This window comes from Podarcis tiliguerta (assembly GCF_965153285.1).
Source record: "Podarcis tiliguerta genome assembly, chromosome: 3".
Lineage (NCBI taxonomy): Eukaryota > Metazoa > Chordata > Lepidosauria > Squamata > Lacertidae > Podarcis > Podarcis tiliguerta.
The window spans coordinates 3,949,440-3,967,025 of NC_139536.1; the positions used below are offsets into that span (position 1 = coordinate 3,949,440).

At 47.9% G+C, this 17,586-nt stretch overlaps 1 protein-coding gene and 1 long non-coding RNA gene across 4 annotated transcripts; one reads left to right on the forward strand and one right to left on the reverse strand.

Moving 5' to 3' along the window:
* Positions 1–35: 35 nt before the first annotated feature.
* Positions 36–15,896, forward strand: CENPO (centromere protein O). Of its 3 annotated transcripts, none has more exons than XM_083432773.1 (6): positions 36–279; positions 2,374–2,534; positions 3,275–3,401; positions 10,288–10,547; positions 12,923–13,094; positions 15,021–15,896. In XM_083432773.1, exons 1-6 carry the CDS (start codon positions 264–266, stop codon positions 15,200–15,202), a joined length of 918 nt encoding a protein of 305 aa, XP_083288899.1. In that variant the 5' UTR covers positions 36–263; the 3' UTR covers positions 15,203–15,896. The 3 variants fall into 3 exon arrangements, 2 of the variants coding, with proteins under 2 accessions (XP_083288899.1, XP_083288900.1); XR_014509257.1 differs by having other exon boundaries at positions 161–279; positions 12,923–13,390; positions 13,913–15,896; XM_083432774.1 differs by having other exon boundaries at positions 177–276.
* Positions 15,455–16,335, reverse strand: LOC310674018. Its single transcript, XR_014509320.1, has 2 exons — positions 15,803–16,335; positions 15,455–15,721 (listed from the first exon to the last, which is right to left on the reverse strand). It is a non-coding gene; the product is annotated as an uncharacterized lncRNA (long non-coding RNA).
* Positions 16,336–17,586: the final 1,251 nt, after the last annotated feature.

A 17,586-nucleotide genomic window follows, 5' to 3' on the forward strand; every position in this document is an offset into this window, starting at 1 on the left:
ACAGGACGTCAGGAAGGGGGGTGGGAAATCTCCACAGAGGGCAGCCATTTTGTTGTACGGAAAGTCCGGCTCGAACGGAAGGAGGCCGCTCTGAGGGTTATCATTCGAAAGCGGGACAGCGTCGAGGAGCGCGTGACGCACTTCCGCCGATGGGCGTCGCGCGGGGTTTTCGAACGCGGCGGTTGCCGCGGAGACGGCGGCCTGTTCTTCCGGCGAGGGAGGCGCTCGAGTGACCCTGTCAGGTCGGCGAGACGGAGGGGAGGATGGACGGCGGCGGCGGTGAGTGAGGACCCAACCGCGACCGGTTCCGGGCATGGAAAGGGCTCCGGGGAAAAGACGCCGTGATCTGTGTATCTGACAAAGGGGAGTCACGGAACGTCCATATAATTCAAAATATAGCGGTATATAGCGGTAGGCAGGTAAATAGAATAAAAAGCTATTGAACGCTAATAGAATTCAATATGTGTATCTGTAGGTAGATTAAAAAGCTATTATACGTTAATTGAATTAAAACTACATGTGTATATAGATTAAAAGCTACTAAACGTTAATAGAATTCAATATATATACTGTATATAATAATAGTAGTAGTAGTAGTAGTAATTTATTATTTTTACACAGCCCATCTTTTAACAACAACAACATTTATTTATTTATTTATTTATTTAATTATACCCTACCCATCTGGCTGAGTTTCCCCAGCTACTCTGGGCGGCTTCCAGCAAAAGGTTAAAAACACATTAAAACATCAGTCATTAAAAACTTCCCTAACCAGGGCTGCCTTCATCAGATAGTTGTTTATTACCTTGTCATCTGATGAGAGAGTGTTCTTCAGGGAGGGCACCACTACCGAGAAGGCCCTCTGCCTGGTTCCCTGTAACTTGGCTTCTCGCAGGGAGGAAACTGCCAGAAGGCCCTCGGCGCTGGACCTCAGTGTCCGGGCAGAACAATGGAGGTGGAGACGCTCCTTTAGGTATAAAAGTATAATCTATTGATAGATTTTTAAAAGCTATTAAACATTAATGGAATTCAAACTACAATGGTGCCTCGCAAGACGAAATTAATTTGTTCCGTGAGTCTCTTCGTCTAGCGTTTTTTTCGTCCTGCGAAGCAACCCTATTAGCAGATTAGCACTATTAGCGGTTTAGCGGCTATTAGCGGCTATTAAAGGCTTAAGGGATTAGCGGATTAGCTGCTAAAAGGCGCTTAGCGGCTTAGAAAAAGGGGGTGGGGAGCGAAAAAAAATCTCAAGACTCGCAAGACATTTTCGTCTTGCGAAGCAAGCCCATAGGGAAATTCGTCCTGCGAAGCGCATTCAAAAACCAAAAACCCTTTCGTCTAGCGGGTTTTTCGTCTTGCGGGGCACCACTGTATATAGGTAGGGTAGGTAAGTAGGCAGATTTAAAAACTATTAAATGTTAATTGAACCAAATATATATATATGTATCTCTATAGATAGGTAGCTATAACTATTAAAAAGTTTAAAAGTCTTACATCATGGATGCCAATTTTTCTTAATGGGTAGGGTATAAATTATAAAATTATTATTGTTGATAATTTTATTGTTTTTATTTCTTTTTGTGGTTTCTTGGTTTGTTTTGCAATCAAATAGAGGACAAATTAAATAAACAAGCCGCACGCGGATGGGACACAAGAGGTGTGTCCTCTAGTCACTGATATGACAGAGGAAGACCAGAGAAGAATCGTAAGAGCCGGATCAGGCCAGCAACTGGTGCTCAGGAGCATTACTGCCTCAACTGTGGAGGGCAGAGCACAACACACCTTGGCATGTTGTTTGTATGAGGCTGATTTATCCCACGGATGCTTCTAAATACAGTGGTACCTCAGGTTACATACGCTTCAGGTTACAGACTCCACTAACCCAGAAATAGTGCTTCAGGTTAAGAACTTTGCTTCAGGATGAGAACAGAAATCATGCTCCGGCGGCGTGGCGGCAGCAGGAGGCCCCATTAGCTAATGTGGTGCTTCAGGTTAAGAACAGTTTCAGGTTAAGAACGGACCTCCGGAAAGAATTAAGTACTTAACCCGAGGTACCACTGTACCAGTTTCTGGAAGCAACAGGAGGGGAGAAAGGGCTCTTATGCTTGGATCTTGCTTGTGGGATTCCCATAATGGGCATCTGTTTAGCTACCATAACAAGGTGCTGAACTATATGGGCCCCGTTTGGCCTGATCCGGCAGGCTCTTCTTCCAGTCTTAACTTAAAATTAGAGAAGTAAATTCTCACGAGGTGAATTTAATGGCAAGTTTTGCATTTGTCCGGTGCACCAAATATGCAAATATTCAGTTTTTATCTCTGCAGTAGAATCAAATGGATGCTGCTGCCATTGTCTTGCATTGTGGTTCTTTGCAGGTATCTTTTCCCACCTGGAAACGCTGGAAGCTTCTGCCCGCAAGAAACAAAGGGAAAAGAGAGAACACGAGGAGAATGTGGACAGAATGAAAGCAAAGATCAAGGAACTGAGGCGTCAAAGAGATTTGCTGAGGGCCAAATTGGAAGTGTGTCGTTCTCAAGTAGGTGCAAGGTGCACCGTGAACCATGGTGAAGTTTAAGCCTATGGCAGCACACGGTTGCATGCACAAGTGGGGAAATGTGTGAAAATTAAATACAGTGGTGCCTCGCAAGACGAAAAGAATCCATTCCGCGAGTCTCTTCGTCTTGCGGTTTTTTTCGTCTTGCGAAGCAAGCCCATTAGCGGATTAGCGCTATTAGCGGTTTAGCGGCTATTAGCGGCTATTAAAGGCTTAAGGGATTAGCGGGTTAGCTGCTAAAAGGCTATTGGCGGCTTAGCGGGCTTAGTGGATCAGCTGATAAGCGGCTTAGCGATCAGCTGATAAGCGGCTTAGTGGCTTGGGAAAAGGGGGGGAGGGGGGGGAAACCCGCAGGAACTCGCAAGACATTTTCGTCTTGCAAAGCAAGCCCATAGCAAATTCGTTTTGCGAATCACCTCCAAAACGGAAAACCCTTTCGTCTAGCGGGTTTTTCGTCTTGCGGGGCACCACTGTACTGTACGATCAAGTCAGAACAGTTGCTTATATTTATTTAAGCAACTTAACATTCTTGTCTTAACCCTTAAGGAAATTGGGTATGCATAATAAATCTTTCTAGAAATCCTAGACTGAAGCCTCTGCTGTGGTGGCTTTTTGCAGTTAGAGATGTCCAGGTTCATACATCTTCAACAGCACTTGAACTGGTTTCTGTCTGTAGTTCCTTCATGCCACCTAATAACAGCTGAGCTTGTGGTCTTTTGTAGATTGCTGGGGTCAAAGACAAAACCAAAAGCGGTTCTCTGACTTCTAAGGCTACAGAGATTCAACAAGTCCTTCTGGAGTGGAAGACTGAGAGCGCCAAGGAGTTACTGCATGCCTTTCGTCTGACAGGTAATCTCCTCAGTTGTATGCTGCTTGGCTGGGACTTTGCTGGGTGGAGTCTCCCCCAAGTCATTTTTTGCTCTAATGACTTAATTCAGCATTTGGCACCTCTGCTGCAGAGGTTGTGGGGTGGTGCATCTCTTTTAATCCCCTACTCGTGTCAATCTTTTTTCTTAGTTTTTATTGTAAATGTAAAAAGTATACAAAAAGTGTTGGTGAAATAGGCATTCATCACACCATAAATAACAAATAAAGGGGGAGAAGGGAAGCTTTTAGTCCTAATGAAAAGCATCTTATACTCTCTTCAGATTTTTCATTATAGAAATGACTTGTTTGTCTGTGAGCTTATTCTCATACATTATATCCCTCTTGTATGGCTGTAATAAATTAATATACATAATAGCAACATCCCAAATTCCAAAAACCATCCAGACACAGGATAATTATGTTTATTTCTATAAATAGTTATTGACATTTTACTGGGGTCAAAATAACCCCCATTTCAGTTATTCTTCCAAATAATTTAAAAGCCTATTTCTGGGATTCATTCGTATTTCACAATCTGCTATTTTCGTAATATAGCTGTCAGGGAACTGCCATCAGTGCTGGAGGGAGAGAGCAAAATCCAGAGGGATTCCGGAGAGCGTCCCGGGATTGGGAGAGGCAGCCCATCTTCTGGGGAAGAGAATCAGCGTAGCACCAGTGGAGAAGGGGGGGAGATGGGGGAAGGGGCGAGGCGGTCCCATGACTCCTTGCCGGGGACCAGCGGGGAGAGTAGGGATCCTCTGCTGCCTACACCCTCCTTGCGCAGAAGGCTTTCGCGCAGAGAGAGTAGGAGGAGACTAGGCGTCAAAGAGCTTCTTTGCTGGAAGAAGTTTAAGAAACGCCCACTGACGGATTCTGCCAGCGATTGAGACAGCCACGGGTGAGTGGCTGTCCGGACAGAAAAGGTTCACTCAGGCAATCCAGCCAGGTGTTTGCACCGGCTTACGCACGAGCAACCCCTAGAACCATTACAATAGCTTAATACCTGTCAGGGAACTGCCATCGGCAGGACAGGAGGTGCCAAGGCTCTCTGAGGTAGAGAGAGACTTGACACCTGAAGAGGGAACCAGTAGGGGGCGAACAGGAACGTCAAGGGAAGGAGAGTCGGAGGAATGGCTCAGAGATGCTTCCAGTGAAAACAGTGGGGAGGTCTCAGGACCTCCTATAGGAACACCCGTTCCTCGGCGGAAACTGTCACGCAGAGAGTCCAGAAGACGTGTTTCCGTTAAGGAGCTTTTATGTTGGAAACGTTTCCGAAAGCAGCCACTTTCGGATTCTGCTAGCGACTGACGCAGCCATGCTGGAGGGGCTCCGTCACAGGCAGAGGTTTGAGAAGCTGTTCAAACTCTGAGGGATTGCAATTTACACACAAGCAGCTCTTCATCCCATCACAGCAATCCGAAAGTCACCGACAGCTAGCTTGTGCCAGGGAGAGGCATCATGAGCGAACCAGCAGGAACCGGAGGGGCAGCTGGAGGAGGTCCAAGCCTGGAGGAAAGGTATAGGACGTTGGAAATCCAGCTTGCCTTGCAGACGGCGAGGCTGGAAGAAAGGAGGGCTCAGGATGCAGAGAGGGGGAGGGAGAAAGCCACCCCACTCAACAGAAAGATGCCAGGATTGGTGCAGAAATTTGGGGGGGACCCCAGGAACTACCATGCCTTTAGGACAGAGATGCAATATGCTCTCAATCTGCAATTCGATGACTTCCCTGATGAGGAATCGCGAGTGGCTTTTGTAATTAGCCACCTCGAATCAGGGGCGAAGGACTGGGTTAGACCCTTGATGGCAGCAAATAATGAGATCCTAAAGGACGCGATGAAGTTTTTTCGTGCCATGGACCTGATGTTTTCCAGTGACATTGAGCAGGGAGGGGTGCGAAGGCAGTTAATGGCTTGCAAACAGGGAAACCGGACTGTCCGTGAGTACTGGACTGAGTTCACTATGTTGATTCATCGATTGGGGTGGGACTTGTCTTCTGAGCCCATTCAAATGCTTTTCGAAGAGGGTCTGTCTTCGTCCTTGAAAGATGAACTTTCCCGGAACCCCAGAGCAGAGTCTATGGACCAGCTGACTAAAGCCGCGCTAGCCATTGGAGCGCGCCAGGAAGCGAGGGCTTTGGAGAAGCGGGAGGGGAAAGGAGAACGTTGGAGGGAGCTCCGCATTCCAGACATTCCAGAGCAGCCTTTCCCGCCGGCAGAGCCGATGGAAGTGGGAACAGCGCGTGCGCGCACAGTTTCAAACATCGGTGAAGGGCGGAAGAAAGAGGGAAAGGGCGGGAAAAAATGCTATCTCTGCCAACAGCCAGGACACTTTGCCAGAGTCTGTCCACGGAGAAAGGAATGGCAAGGCATGGCAGGAGCTGTTGGGGGAGAGGAGGAGGAAAGCACAGAGCAAGTAAAAGCCAACGCCTGGCTGCCGTCGGGGCACAGCAGCCAGGCTCAAAAGCAGTGAGAGTGCCCGCACCAGAACCTCCCAGACCTGCTCTAGTGATAGAGGTGTTGCTAGAGCTGCCAAATGGACACCCCCTACAGATCAAGGCCCTGCTGGATTCAGGCAGCTCCTGTAATTTCATGAGTAAGGAGTTCGCAGCTGAGCACCAGATACAAACCCTCCCCTTAAGTAAACCCCTGCAGGTAACCACGATTGACGGCAGAGAGCTGTTGGGAGGAGAAGTGAACCAACAGACAGTTCCCATGATAATGAGGGTGGCAAGACACACCGAGAGGATAGCGTTTAATGTGGCCACATTGGGAGGAGCTCCCATTATTTTGGGGATGAGCTGGCTGGCACTACACGATCCTCTAGTGGGATGGCACCAGAGGGTGGTCTCCTTTGGGTCGGCGCATTGCCTGGAACACTGCAAGCAGGGGAAGGATCCAGGGGGAGCCAAGATCACCTTAGCTGGGATGGAGGTAATGAAGCAAGGGGAGGTGCCTCCGCAATATGCAGATCTGAGCAACGTATTCAGCGAAAGAGAAGCGGACAAACTGCCGCCGCATAGACCCTTTGACTGTCAAATCAACCTACTCCCGGGGGCTCAACTCCCAGTGGGCAAGCTGTACGCCATGTCAGACAGGGAGATGCAGGAGCTGAGGGAGTTCATTGACAAAAACCTGAAGAGGGGTTTCATCAGAGAGTCCCGAGCGGTGGGGGGCAGCCCAGTGTTTTTTGTGGACAAAAAAAACACAGATAAGCCGAGACTTGTAGTGGATTTCAGGGCCCTAAACGCCGTGTCGGAACCCCTGGCCTTTCCTATGCCCCGAATTGATGACATTCTGACCAGGGTGAGGAAGGGGAAGATTTTTACAAAACTGGACCTGCGGGGGGCGTATAATCTGATACGAATAAGGAAGGGGGATGAATGGAAGACCACCATGTTCACCCCTTTGGGAGCATTTGAATACCTCGTAATGCCCTTCGGTCTCCAAGCCGGCTCCGCATGTTTTCAAGCTTTTATCAACCACGTCCTGGGGCCGTTGCTCTACAAGAATTGTGTGGCCTTTTTGGATGACGTGTTGGTGTATTCGGAAAATGAAGAGCAGCATGTGAGGGACGTGAGAGAAGTGTTGGGCCGGCTGCAAGCCAATCAGCTGTGGGTGAAACTGGAGAAGTGCCAGTTTCATGCCAAGGAGGTGGAATTCCTGGGGTACCGCCTGTCAGACCAAGGATTGGCCATGGATCCAGGCAAGGTCCAGGCGGTGCTGGAATGGAAGACACCGAAAACCAAGAAGGATGTGCAAAGATTCCTGGGGTTTGGGAACTTTTATCGGAAGTTCATCAAGAATTTTGCACACTTGACGGCGCCCATCACCGACTGCCTCAGTAGCAAGAAGAAATTTGTTTGGACGGCGGAGGCGGAGAGAGCTTTTGAAGAACTGAAAAGGGCTTTCGCTTCGGAAGAACAACTTCTGCATGTGGACCTACAGAAGCCCATGAGGGTGGAGACAGACGCGTCAGACAGAGCGGTGGGGGCTGTGCTTCTTCAGCCGGGAAGAAATACGTCGGAGTGGAGACCGTGTGCCTTTTTCTCGAGGAAGCTGAATAAGTCCGAGCGGAACTACACGGTGTATGACAGGGAACTACTTGCCATTCACGAAGCGTTCCGGAGGTGGAGACATTTATTGATTGGGGCACAACACAAGGTGCAAGTGTGCACCGACCACAAGAATTTGGAGTATTGGAGAACAGCTCGAGTACTCAACCAACGGCAAGTGAGATGGGCACAGGAATTTTCCAAATTCCACTTCGAGATTTGTTATGTACCAGGCCCAGAGAACGTCAGGGCGGACGCTCTCTCACGCAAACCAGAGTACTTGGAAGGGGAGGGGGCAAGCGAAGAAAGACATGTCATTCCTGAGGACCGCTGGGTGTGTGGGGCGGCGCTGGTGGGGAGACGAGAGCTGGTAGAAGAAACGGAAACTGACGAATATGCCCAAAATAAGCTCAGAGGCCTCAGGGGAGAGGGTGAGAGCCCGGAGGGTTTTGAAGAAAGAAATGGGGCATTGTATTACAAAGGGGCACTGTATATACCAGAAGGTGAATTGAGAGGGAGGGTACTCAAGCAGTTGCATGATAGTCCCACGGCGGGACATTTTGGACAACACAAGACCATGTGGATGGTCACCAGGGAGTTTTGGTGGCCCAAGGTGAGGGAAGATGTAAAGGAGTATGTAAGAGGGTGTGACCAATGCCAGAGGGCCAAGGGGGAAAGAAGGGCGCCGGCAGGGTTATTGGAACCACTACCCACGCCAGAACGGCCTTGGGAGGCGGTATCAATAGATTTTATGACGGATCTGCCCAAATCCAAAGGGAAGACGGCCATCATGGTAGTAGTGGACCAGTTAACTAAGATGTGCCACTTTGTAGCATGTTCACATGCAGTCACAGCGGAAGAAACAGCGAAGTTGTTTGTAGAACACGTCTTCCGGCTGCATGGCGCCCCCTTGAGGGTTGTCTCGGACCGCGGGAAACAATTTACTTCCAGGTTCTGGAGGAAGCTCATGAGCTTGCTGCACGTGGAAGTCAATTTTTCGACGGCCCGGCATCCTGAAACCAACGGGCAGGCGGAAAGAGCAAATGGCATCCTCCAACAATATCTAAGGTGTTATGTCAATGACAGAGGGAATGATTGGGTCGAAAAGCTGGCGCTGGCAGAATTTGCCTACAACAATGCGGAGCATGTGTCCACAGGGATGAGCCCCTTTTTGGCCAATTACGGGTGTCACCCCAGGGCATTCCCGGGGGAGGGGGGCGAGAGATGGAGCGTCCCAGCGGCCGAACATTTTGTAGAAGAGATGGAAGCGATCCATCGTCAGCTTCAGCTCAACTTAGAAAGGGCCAAGGCTCAATATAAGAAGCAGGCAGACAAGAACAGGAGGGAAGGTGAAACCATAAGGGTGGGGGATCAGGTGTGGTTGTCCACCCAAGGGTTGCCGTTCAAAGGGGGTTGTAAGAAATTAAGACCCAAGAGATTGGGACCCTTTGAGGTCATTCAGCAGGTCAACCCAGTGGCTTTCAAACTCCGGTTACCCAACCACATGAAATTGCATCCAGTGTTCCACAGGTCATTACTGTCACCGTACAAGGGGGGAGGTGAAGAGGAGCACACCAGGGGACCGGTCTTGGAAGAGAGGGAAAGCAGTAACCATGTAGCGGAAATCCTCGATTCCAGGTGGAAGGGCAATCAGGTGGAGTATTTAGTGGCGTGGGAAGGGGAACCGGAGTCAGAAAACACCTGGGTGACTGCAGAGGAGGTCAATGACGAGGTTTTAACAGAAACGTTCCACCAAAGATTCCCGCGGAAACCACAGCCGGTAGCAAGGTTTAGAAGGGAGTATTTCGGCACCACAGACGAGGAAGAGGAACTGGAAGGATTCGCGGAGTCGGAGTTGGAAGAAGGAACGGACTCAGATGACGAGGAGTACCGAGAGACTAGGAACCACAACGAGTGGAGAAAGGTGTTCGAAACTTCAGACGATGAGGAAGGTTCTTTCCGGGGTTTTACCTCCTCACAACCCGTAGGGGAGGAGACGGGAGGGGGTGAAGGGGGCCCTGGAGGGGAGGTGGATGTCAGGGAACTGCCATCGGCAGGACAGGAGGTGCCAAGGCTCTCTGAGGTAGAGAGAGACTTGACACCTGAAGAGGGAACCAGTAGGGGGCGAACAGGAACGTCAAGGGAAGGAGAGTCGGAGGAATGGCTCAGAGATGCTTCCAGTGAAAACAGTGGGGAGGTCTCAGGACCTCCTATAGGAACACCCGTTCCTCGGCGGAAACTGTCACGCAGAGAGTCCAGAAGACGTGTTTCCGTTAAGGAGCTTTTATGTTGGAAACGTTTCCGAAAGCAGCCACTTTCGGATTCTGCTAGCGACTGACGCAGCCATGCTGGAGGGGCTCCGTCACAGGCAGAGGTTTGAGAAGCTGTTCAAACTCTGAGGGATTGCAATTTACACACAAGCAGCTCTTCATCCCATCACAATACCCTTTTTATATCAGCTGTTTGTGTGCTTCATTCTCCTCTTAGGACTGCTTCTTATGTATCCCAAACATTGGGGGTCACCTGAGGGTACAAGTTCCTTCTTTCTCTTCCAATGACAAGGCCTTTGAGTCTAGAAGGCCAAAAAGGGAAGAGAAAGCTTGGGACCAAGCAGAAGCAGACAGTAGCTGGGCACCCTGGATGTTTCATGAAGCCAGGATCAAAAAGAAGGAATAAATTGGCACAATATTAGAAGAAGCTGGAAACTGTTCATCATCTGGTGCTCCTCCACACTGTAAAGGAGCAGTCTACTCTTAATACTCCTGCTTTTGTAAATCTGATTTGCCGCAATACGGAGTAAGGATGTTTTTTCCCTAGGCCTCAGTGGGAAGCTGACCAAGCAAGGAGTTTGTCTGTGCATCAGCACTGCCTTTGAAGGCACCTACCTGGACTCTTATTACCTGGACCTCCACATACGCCAGCCAGTCCGGATCCTGCGCCACTCTGTGCCACCCTTCATCCCCTTGGAGCACATCGCTCGCAAGCATTTGCAGACAGACATCAAGCGCTTCTTGTCTGTGCTCTCAAACCACCTGAACGCTTACGCTGGGAGAAAATTCCAGGCAGATCAGTTACAGGTAGGAGAGACCCTATTTTTGCACTCCAGAGTCTAGGTGTGTGAAATGGGAAGCAAGATTTTTATTCTGTCTGTTCGCTGTAATTGAACGATCGGTCAAAAGGGAGAGCATTACTGAAGGGCAGGGTGGGTGGAGCTGCTGTCATCTCAAAACTCTGCTTTGCCTTGAGGCTTCTGGCTGCTTCCACCACGAGGGCAGGTGTTCCTGGCCAGTTGCTGGTACAGTTTGTATTCCAAACCATGTAAAGAGCCAGTGTGGTGTAGTGGGTAAGAGCGCTAGTCTCGTAATCTGGTGAACCGGGTTCGCTTCCCCGCTCCTCCACATGCAGCTGCTGGGTGACCTTGGGCCAGTCACACTTCTTTGAAGTCTCTCAACCCCACTCACCTCACAGAGTGTCTGTTGTTGGGGAGGAAGGGAAAGGAGAATGTGAGCCGCTCTGAGACTCCTGAAAGGGAGTGAAAGGCGGGATATCAAATCCAAACTCCTCCTCTTCTTCTTCTAAACCATGGGGCAACCCACAGGATGTTGGCACAGCAGAATTTAGGGGTGGAATTGTGATTTCCATTTTTTTTAAGGTGAGAAAAAGAAAAAAAAACCCAGAACACATTAAAAATACAATAACCAAATTTAATTATTTCTGATTGGCTCTCTGTAAAAACCCTGAGCAAGATCATACATGGAAACCAAGTACCTAGAACTTTGCAGACGCACTGCCTGCTGCTTGCTAGCCAGAAAAGGCGTTACTCCATTACATGGGAAGTAAACGGTCCTTGTGTTTGGTTGACAGGTTCATATTTTGCGCAATAATGACTACGATTCATGATAAATAAGCAATCCGTATAATAACTGACCTCAAAATTGCACTTCTCTTTTTTAGAAAACAGATTTCAAGTCATGCTATGTTGTCATGCATTCAGTTTTAAAAGCATGTTTACAGACAAGTATATGTGTGCTTAGATTACAAAAGGCGTTGTTTTCAAACTGATTATGTTTTACAGACACTTAATATAACTGAACTTTTTTAAAATTCTGTTTTAAATGGGTAAATATTACTGATTTTGCCTTGGCCCACGGACCCCCTCCTACGTGAGCATCGGCGTGGACAGTGTTTTCGGACAAGGCCCATGCAGAGCAGGGAGGCAAGCCTCTTACCCTGGGCCTCAGAGGTCTAAGGTGGCTGGGGACCCTGCCAAGAGCCGATTGCTTTTTCGAGCTTCAAACTGTATTCTAAGAAGGCCTCGGATAAGCTCTGCACAAGCCTGCTTTAGACACTCTTAATATGCACTATGCAGGCTGGCCACTAGGTGGCCTTGGACAAGTAAGCTTTGGCCTCACAAATCTCTACACAATACTTAGTACAATAATAATAGAGATCCTGCTAAAGGCCATGATCCTCAAAGTGATACACTGCTGGCTGCAGGGGGAAGCCTAGGTTCTTCTCTCTGTAGCTTTGTTTTCTCTCATAAAGGACATGGGGCAGTATCCAGCCAACATGCTCCATCATTTCAAGGATTTCCACTTGCGTAGTGGAACTCCACCCCCCTCCTCCCATGACCCCTAAATCTGTTCTGTGGATTATCTCAAAAATCTGCAGCAGATTTGGGGAGTGTGCAGGGAATACACGGTGGGTGGGGAGTTGCATTCTTGCACTGGCAGAATGAGTTAGTTGGATACCACCCATGGGGTTGGAAGCCACCAAACAGTCACTGATTCAGCTGCATTCATTTGCCTGCAGCCCACACCTGTTGGTATCCGCTCTGTGGATTATCCCTCACACCCACAGAAATGGGAGCAAAAGGTTTCCTCTGTGATTGAAGGCCAGTTGAGTAAAACCATCCAGTTGGATCAAGCAAGATGCCTGCAACAGGGGAGCCTAGCAACACACCGTCCCAACTTACTGAGTGTCAGCCCAGGAAAAAAGCTGGATTTTGAGTGTGCGACTCAGTGCATCTCCCCCCAGAAGGAGAACAATTGTCTCCAGCACAAGATTGTTCTGTCCAACACATCCGGTCAGGATTAAGCCCAGGGAGTGAGATTGAAACCTCATTCTCTCTTTACTTTCTCCCCCGCCCCCAAACAACAACAACATCCTGGAAAAAGAGCTGTAATTTGAATTGCATTTCCAAATCTGGCACAAACTTTTCCTGTGAGGCTGGATAACCTCTGAATAAGGCAAGCTGGTGCTTTAGAACAAACTTATCCATCTACACATTTGGGAAAGCTGTATATAGTTTTTTTTACACTGGTTGGCCTCTGACGACATCCAGGGTGCTGCATGCAGAGTTGACCTTTTCCTAGAGATCTTCAGAAGTTGGGAAGCTGCCCTCTGCTGGGTTTCCTTAGTGGTTCTTACTGTTGCCTTTCCTTACTTGCAGGAGCGTTTTGCTGCTTTCCTTGAAGGACATTTGCAGAGGAATTCCTTATACAACCTACTTAAATTTAACTATGGTGTGGCAGGAGAAGATCAGACTTTCCCATTCACAGCAAAACTAACTTACGGAGATCCCATGAGTGCCTTCCCAACCGAGGTCACTGTTGCATGTAAAGGTGAGAGAACTGCAGCTTGGGGTTGATAATCTACTATATACTTTTGAAAGTTGTTTGTCCGTCTCCCACTGCCTGTCCGTCTGTTCTCTATGCGTCTGAAAGCAGATTAGAATACCATCGCCCAATTTGGTTCCTGAGATGTAGGTGCCACTTTTTGTCTACTTTTGAATATCGTCTAGCACTGTATTGATTCAAGATGGCAGACTGAACCATTCCAAATGCCACTTATTTGGGCACCTCTGAAGGTAATCATTGCCCAAATTGGCATGGTCCCTGAGATGAAAGAGAGGATTTTAGTCTACATTTGGATAGAATCATAGAATCATAGAGTTGGAAGAGACCACAAGGGCCATCGAGTCCAACCCCCTGCCAAGCAGGAAACACCATCAGAGCACTCCTGACATATGGTTGTCAAGCCTCTGCTTAAAGACCTCCAAAGAAGGAGACTCCACCACACTCCTTGGCAGCAAATTCCACTGTCGAACAGCTCTTACTGTCAGGAAGTTCTTCCTAATGTTTAGGTGGAATCTTCTTTCTTGTAGTTTGTATCCATTGCTCCGTGTCCGCTTCTCTGGAGCAGCAGAAAACAACCTTTCTCCCTCCTCCATGTGACATCCTTTTATATATTTGAACATGGCTATCATATCACCCCTTAACCTCCTCTTCTCCAGGCTAAACATGCCCAGCTCCCTTAGCCGATCCTCATAAGGCATTGTTTCCAGGCCTTTGACCATTTTGGTTGCCCTCCTCTGTACACGTTCTAGTTTGTCAGTGTCCTTCTTGAACTGTGGTGCCCAGAACTGGACACAGTACTCCAGGTGTACTGTGGATATTGGCAGGCACCATTTTGAATCAAGATGGCGGACTGAACGGTTCAAAAGTGCACACCTCTTAAGATATTGTTCATGCCCCTGCTGGAGGAATCTTCTTCAGAAGAGGACTTGGCGCTTCCCAGAGCAAAAGTTGCAGAGAAGCAGGCGGTTTCTATGGATAATGAGGCAGAACAGGGAGATGCAGATACGAGGGGGTCACGGAAGCCCAGCCTCCAACATAAGGCACAGGGTTCCCCTGCACAGAATCAGAAGTGAAGGCTGATCTTCAATGCTCACATGAAAGGTGAGGCAAAGGGACTGCCTACACCTGTACAAAGCTCATGGATACCTTGGTGTATTAAGCTAGGATTTGATTGTGCAAAAGAAACCTAAAGAGGTGAATCTTCAAATACTACAAACCCCTAATAGCTTAGCCAGTGGTCATAGTTATAGGATATGTAGTCTAGCATCATCTGAAAGCCCACAGGTTCCTCACCCGTTTTGAGCAGTCCTCTGCAGAACTCACAGAAATAGTATATAGAGTGTGCCTAAATGGCACGACGCATTTGCATGAATTACGTTTTCTGGGTTTGTGTTTTAGTTGCTTCCAAAGAGTTATTGCACTCAAGATATGTTGCTGTAAGTGTAGAAAACTAGGGCTTTCGAAATAAACAGTACTACCACCTTGTGAGGTCCCCCTGGCTGTCTTTCCCTATACCGCCATTTACTTCATAAAATGCAAAAGATAAACATTTCCCCTTTTTATGAGTGTGTGAACAAGCTGTGAGGATGAGTGGATGGCCTTTGGTCTCCAGGGAATATGCATGCAACCCAAAAAGGAGAAAGATGGGCAGTTGCAGAGTGCCTTTTCCTGCTAATGATGTAACCAATGAAACCATCCTTACAGAGTCCAGATTAGCTTGTTAAAACCACACGTGAGAAACTCCTTTTGGGATATATTCTCTCTCCACCATGTGTAGATATTTGGGACAACAACAAAACCAAGTCACTTCCCCAGAGTCTGGAGGAAGTAAGTTGTGTTGGGGAGGGAGACTGGCTGTTTTGTACTGTAACCCTCTACTCTTCCTCCCACCCGTTTTTTCTTCTTCAACAGAAAATTCTCCAGCCTCTGTGCTAGACATGGCGGCAGTTCATTTGCCCCTGTTCCAAGAGAAATCTCTTCCTGAAGCTTTTCATTGCATCACAACCTCAGAAGAAAATCAGAGTCCATCTTCTTTACCGGGTTTGCCTGCCCCTTCCACGGGCGTGACTTCCGATGACAACACAGCTCTCTGAGATTGCTGCAATGTGAATTACCTATCAACAGTGGCACTTCTGCAGATCGACCCTACACAGAAAACCTCTGTTCCCGGTGTTGCTGAAAAGATGCCTTCTAAGCAGCTGGCTGTTTGGAGTTCTCTGGCAGCCCAGTGGGCAGTGTGTGCACCTCTAAAGCGGTGTGTGTTATTGAAGCGTGATGGAAGCAGCTACCGGCAAAAGATTCTGCTAGATGCTGCTAATCCAGTTATGGGTGCGGCAGTTTTTCCCCACTTTTCAACCTTTGTGCTTTCTGTGACATTGTGGGAGTCATTTCCATCCCATATTCTTACCATGAAAGGGGCCAAAGCAGGTTCACGTGGCAGGATTCACATGGGAAACAGTTCTTTTATTTCCTTTTGAGGCCGGCTAGAGTGTTTTGATGCTGAAATTTTAAATGCAAGAAGCTTCTTGGCCACTGGCCATCTCCAAAACAGCTGCCAACCATGCAAAAGCAGCTGGAACTACGTGGAGAACCTCAAAATGTAATACGGTTTCCTTTTTTAAAAAATTAAATGTTTCTACTTTTATAATATGTTCAAAAGCAAATTAATTGCTCACATGGACAGTAATGTGTACTTCACTGGTGAGGATATACAAGAATCTGTAGCATATGTGCCTATTGATATCAGTCTTACATTGCTCTTTATAAAAGGCCAATAGTTAAGCTCTAGTATTTTGCTGTCTTTTTTCCCCCCTCCTGTTAAGCATCCAGTCTCCGTCAGTTTTGCCATCAGGGAAACCAAGGCTGTTTTGGGCCTGTAACTGAACTCAAATAAGCAATTTCATGCAATCTCATCTTGAAGCTGGACAAACATCACTCACTTGAGCAGCTTCCCTAAGACTGTGTCTCAATCTTCCCATTTCTGCATGCTAGTTGGCTTTTTGTTATTATTCTACTCTTAAAGTCGTGTCACATCCCAGAGTTGACTAGCTTGGTATTCTGTTTCATATACCGGCACTAATACATTTGCTAGAAATAAGTTGGTTAAATAAAATTAACTTGTTAGTGCTAGTGGTTGTTTCATCAGGGTCTTTAATAAGTAGCAGTTGGCTGGTGGCAGCTTGAATTCCAATCAGGCCATGGGTGTGTTTTTTAGCAAAGGTTAGCACTGGTGGCGATTTTACTTTCTTGGGCTCCATGATCACTGCAGATGGTGACAGCAGTCATGAAATTAAGAGACGCCTGCTTCTTGGGAGGAAAGCAATGGCAAACCTAGACAGCATTTTAAAAAGTAGAGACATCACCTTGCCAACAAAGGTCCGTATAGTAAAAGCTATGGTTTTCCCAGTAGTGATGTATGGAAGTGAGAGCTGGACCATAAAGAAGGCTGATCGCCGAAGAATTGACGCTTTTGAATTATGGTGCTGGAGGAGACTCTTGAGAGTCCCATGGACTGCAAGAAGATCAAACCTCTCCATTCTTAAGGAAACCAGCCCTGAGTGCTCACTGGAAGGACAGATTGTGAAGCTGAGGCTCCAATACTTTGGCCACCTCATGAGAAGAGAAGACTCGCTGGAAAAGACCCTGATGTTGGGAAAGATGGAGGGCACAAGGAGAAGGGGACGACAGAGGACGAGATGGTGGGACAGTGTTCTCGAAGCTACCAGCATGAGTTTGACCAAACTGCAGGAGGCAGTGGAAGACAGGAGTGCCTGGCGTGCTCTGGTCCATGGGGTCACGAAGAGTCGGACACGACTGAACGACTAAACAACAACAGCAGCAGCACTGGTGGACCTGACAGCAGTGGGAGGAAGGGTAGGGCAGGTGACATTGAGCAAAATGTTGGGGCAGCAAAGGGCCAGCTCAGGCTTCCTAGCCCTCTGATTCCACGCATCACCTTATTAAAAAAAATATCCTTCCAGTAGCACCTTAGAGACCAACTAAGTTTGTCATTGGTACGAGCTTTCGTGTGCATGCACACTTCTTCAGATACACTGAAAGCTCATACCAATGACAAACTTAGTTGGTCTCTAAGGTGCTACTGGAAGGAATATTTTTATTTTGTTTCGACTACGGCAGACCAACACAGCTACCTACCTGTACCTATCACCTTATTAATGCCCCTCTGATTTGTTCAGAGGTGAGACATCAGAGCATGGCATGTGCTGTGGAGACTTGGCTGGCTCGACCTGCGCCAGTAGCTTCCTTCTGTACAGCGTCCGTCCTGCTCCCAAGGAACATCTTGGATGTGGCGTGGAGGACACCACAGACTTAAAAAACTTTGGGACATGGATGCTTCCACAAGAGCACCCTTAACAGGACTCAAGCCATGTAATAGTAAGCCCGATCTACTAAGGTGATTTCATAACTCACTTGGGCATAATGCCGTCTGCCTCTGAACGCCAGTTGCTGGGAAGAG

Coding starts and splice junctions, on each gene's coding strand:
- CENPO (XM_083432773.1), top strand. Junction 2,535..3,274: donor TGGAAGTGTGTCGTTCTCAA/GTAGGTGCAAGG, acceptor GGTCTTTTGTAG/ATTGCTGGGGTCAAAGACAA. Junction 10,548..12,922: donor TCCAGGCAGATCAGTTACAG/GTAGGAGAGACC, acceptor CCTTACTTGCAG/GAGCGTTTTGCTGCTTTCCT.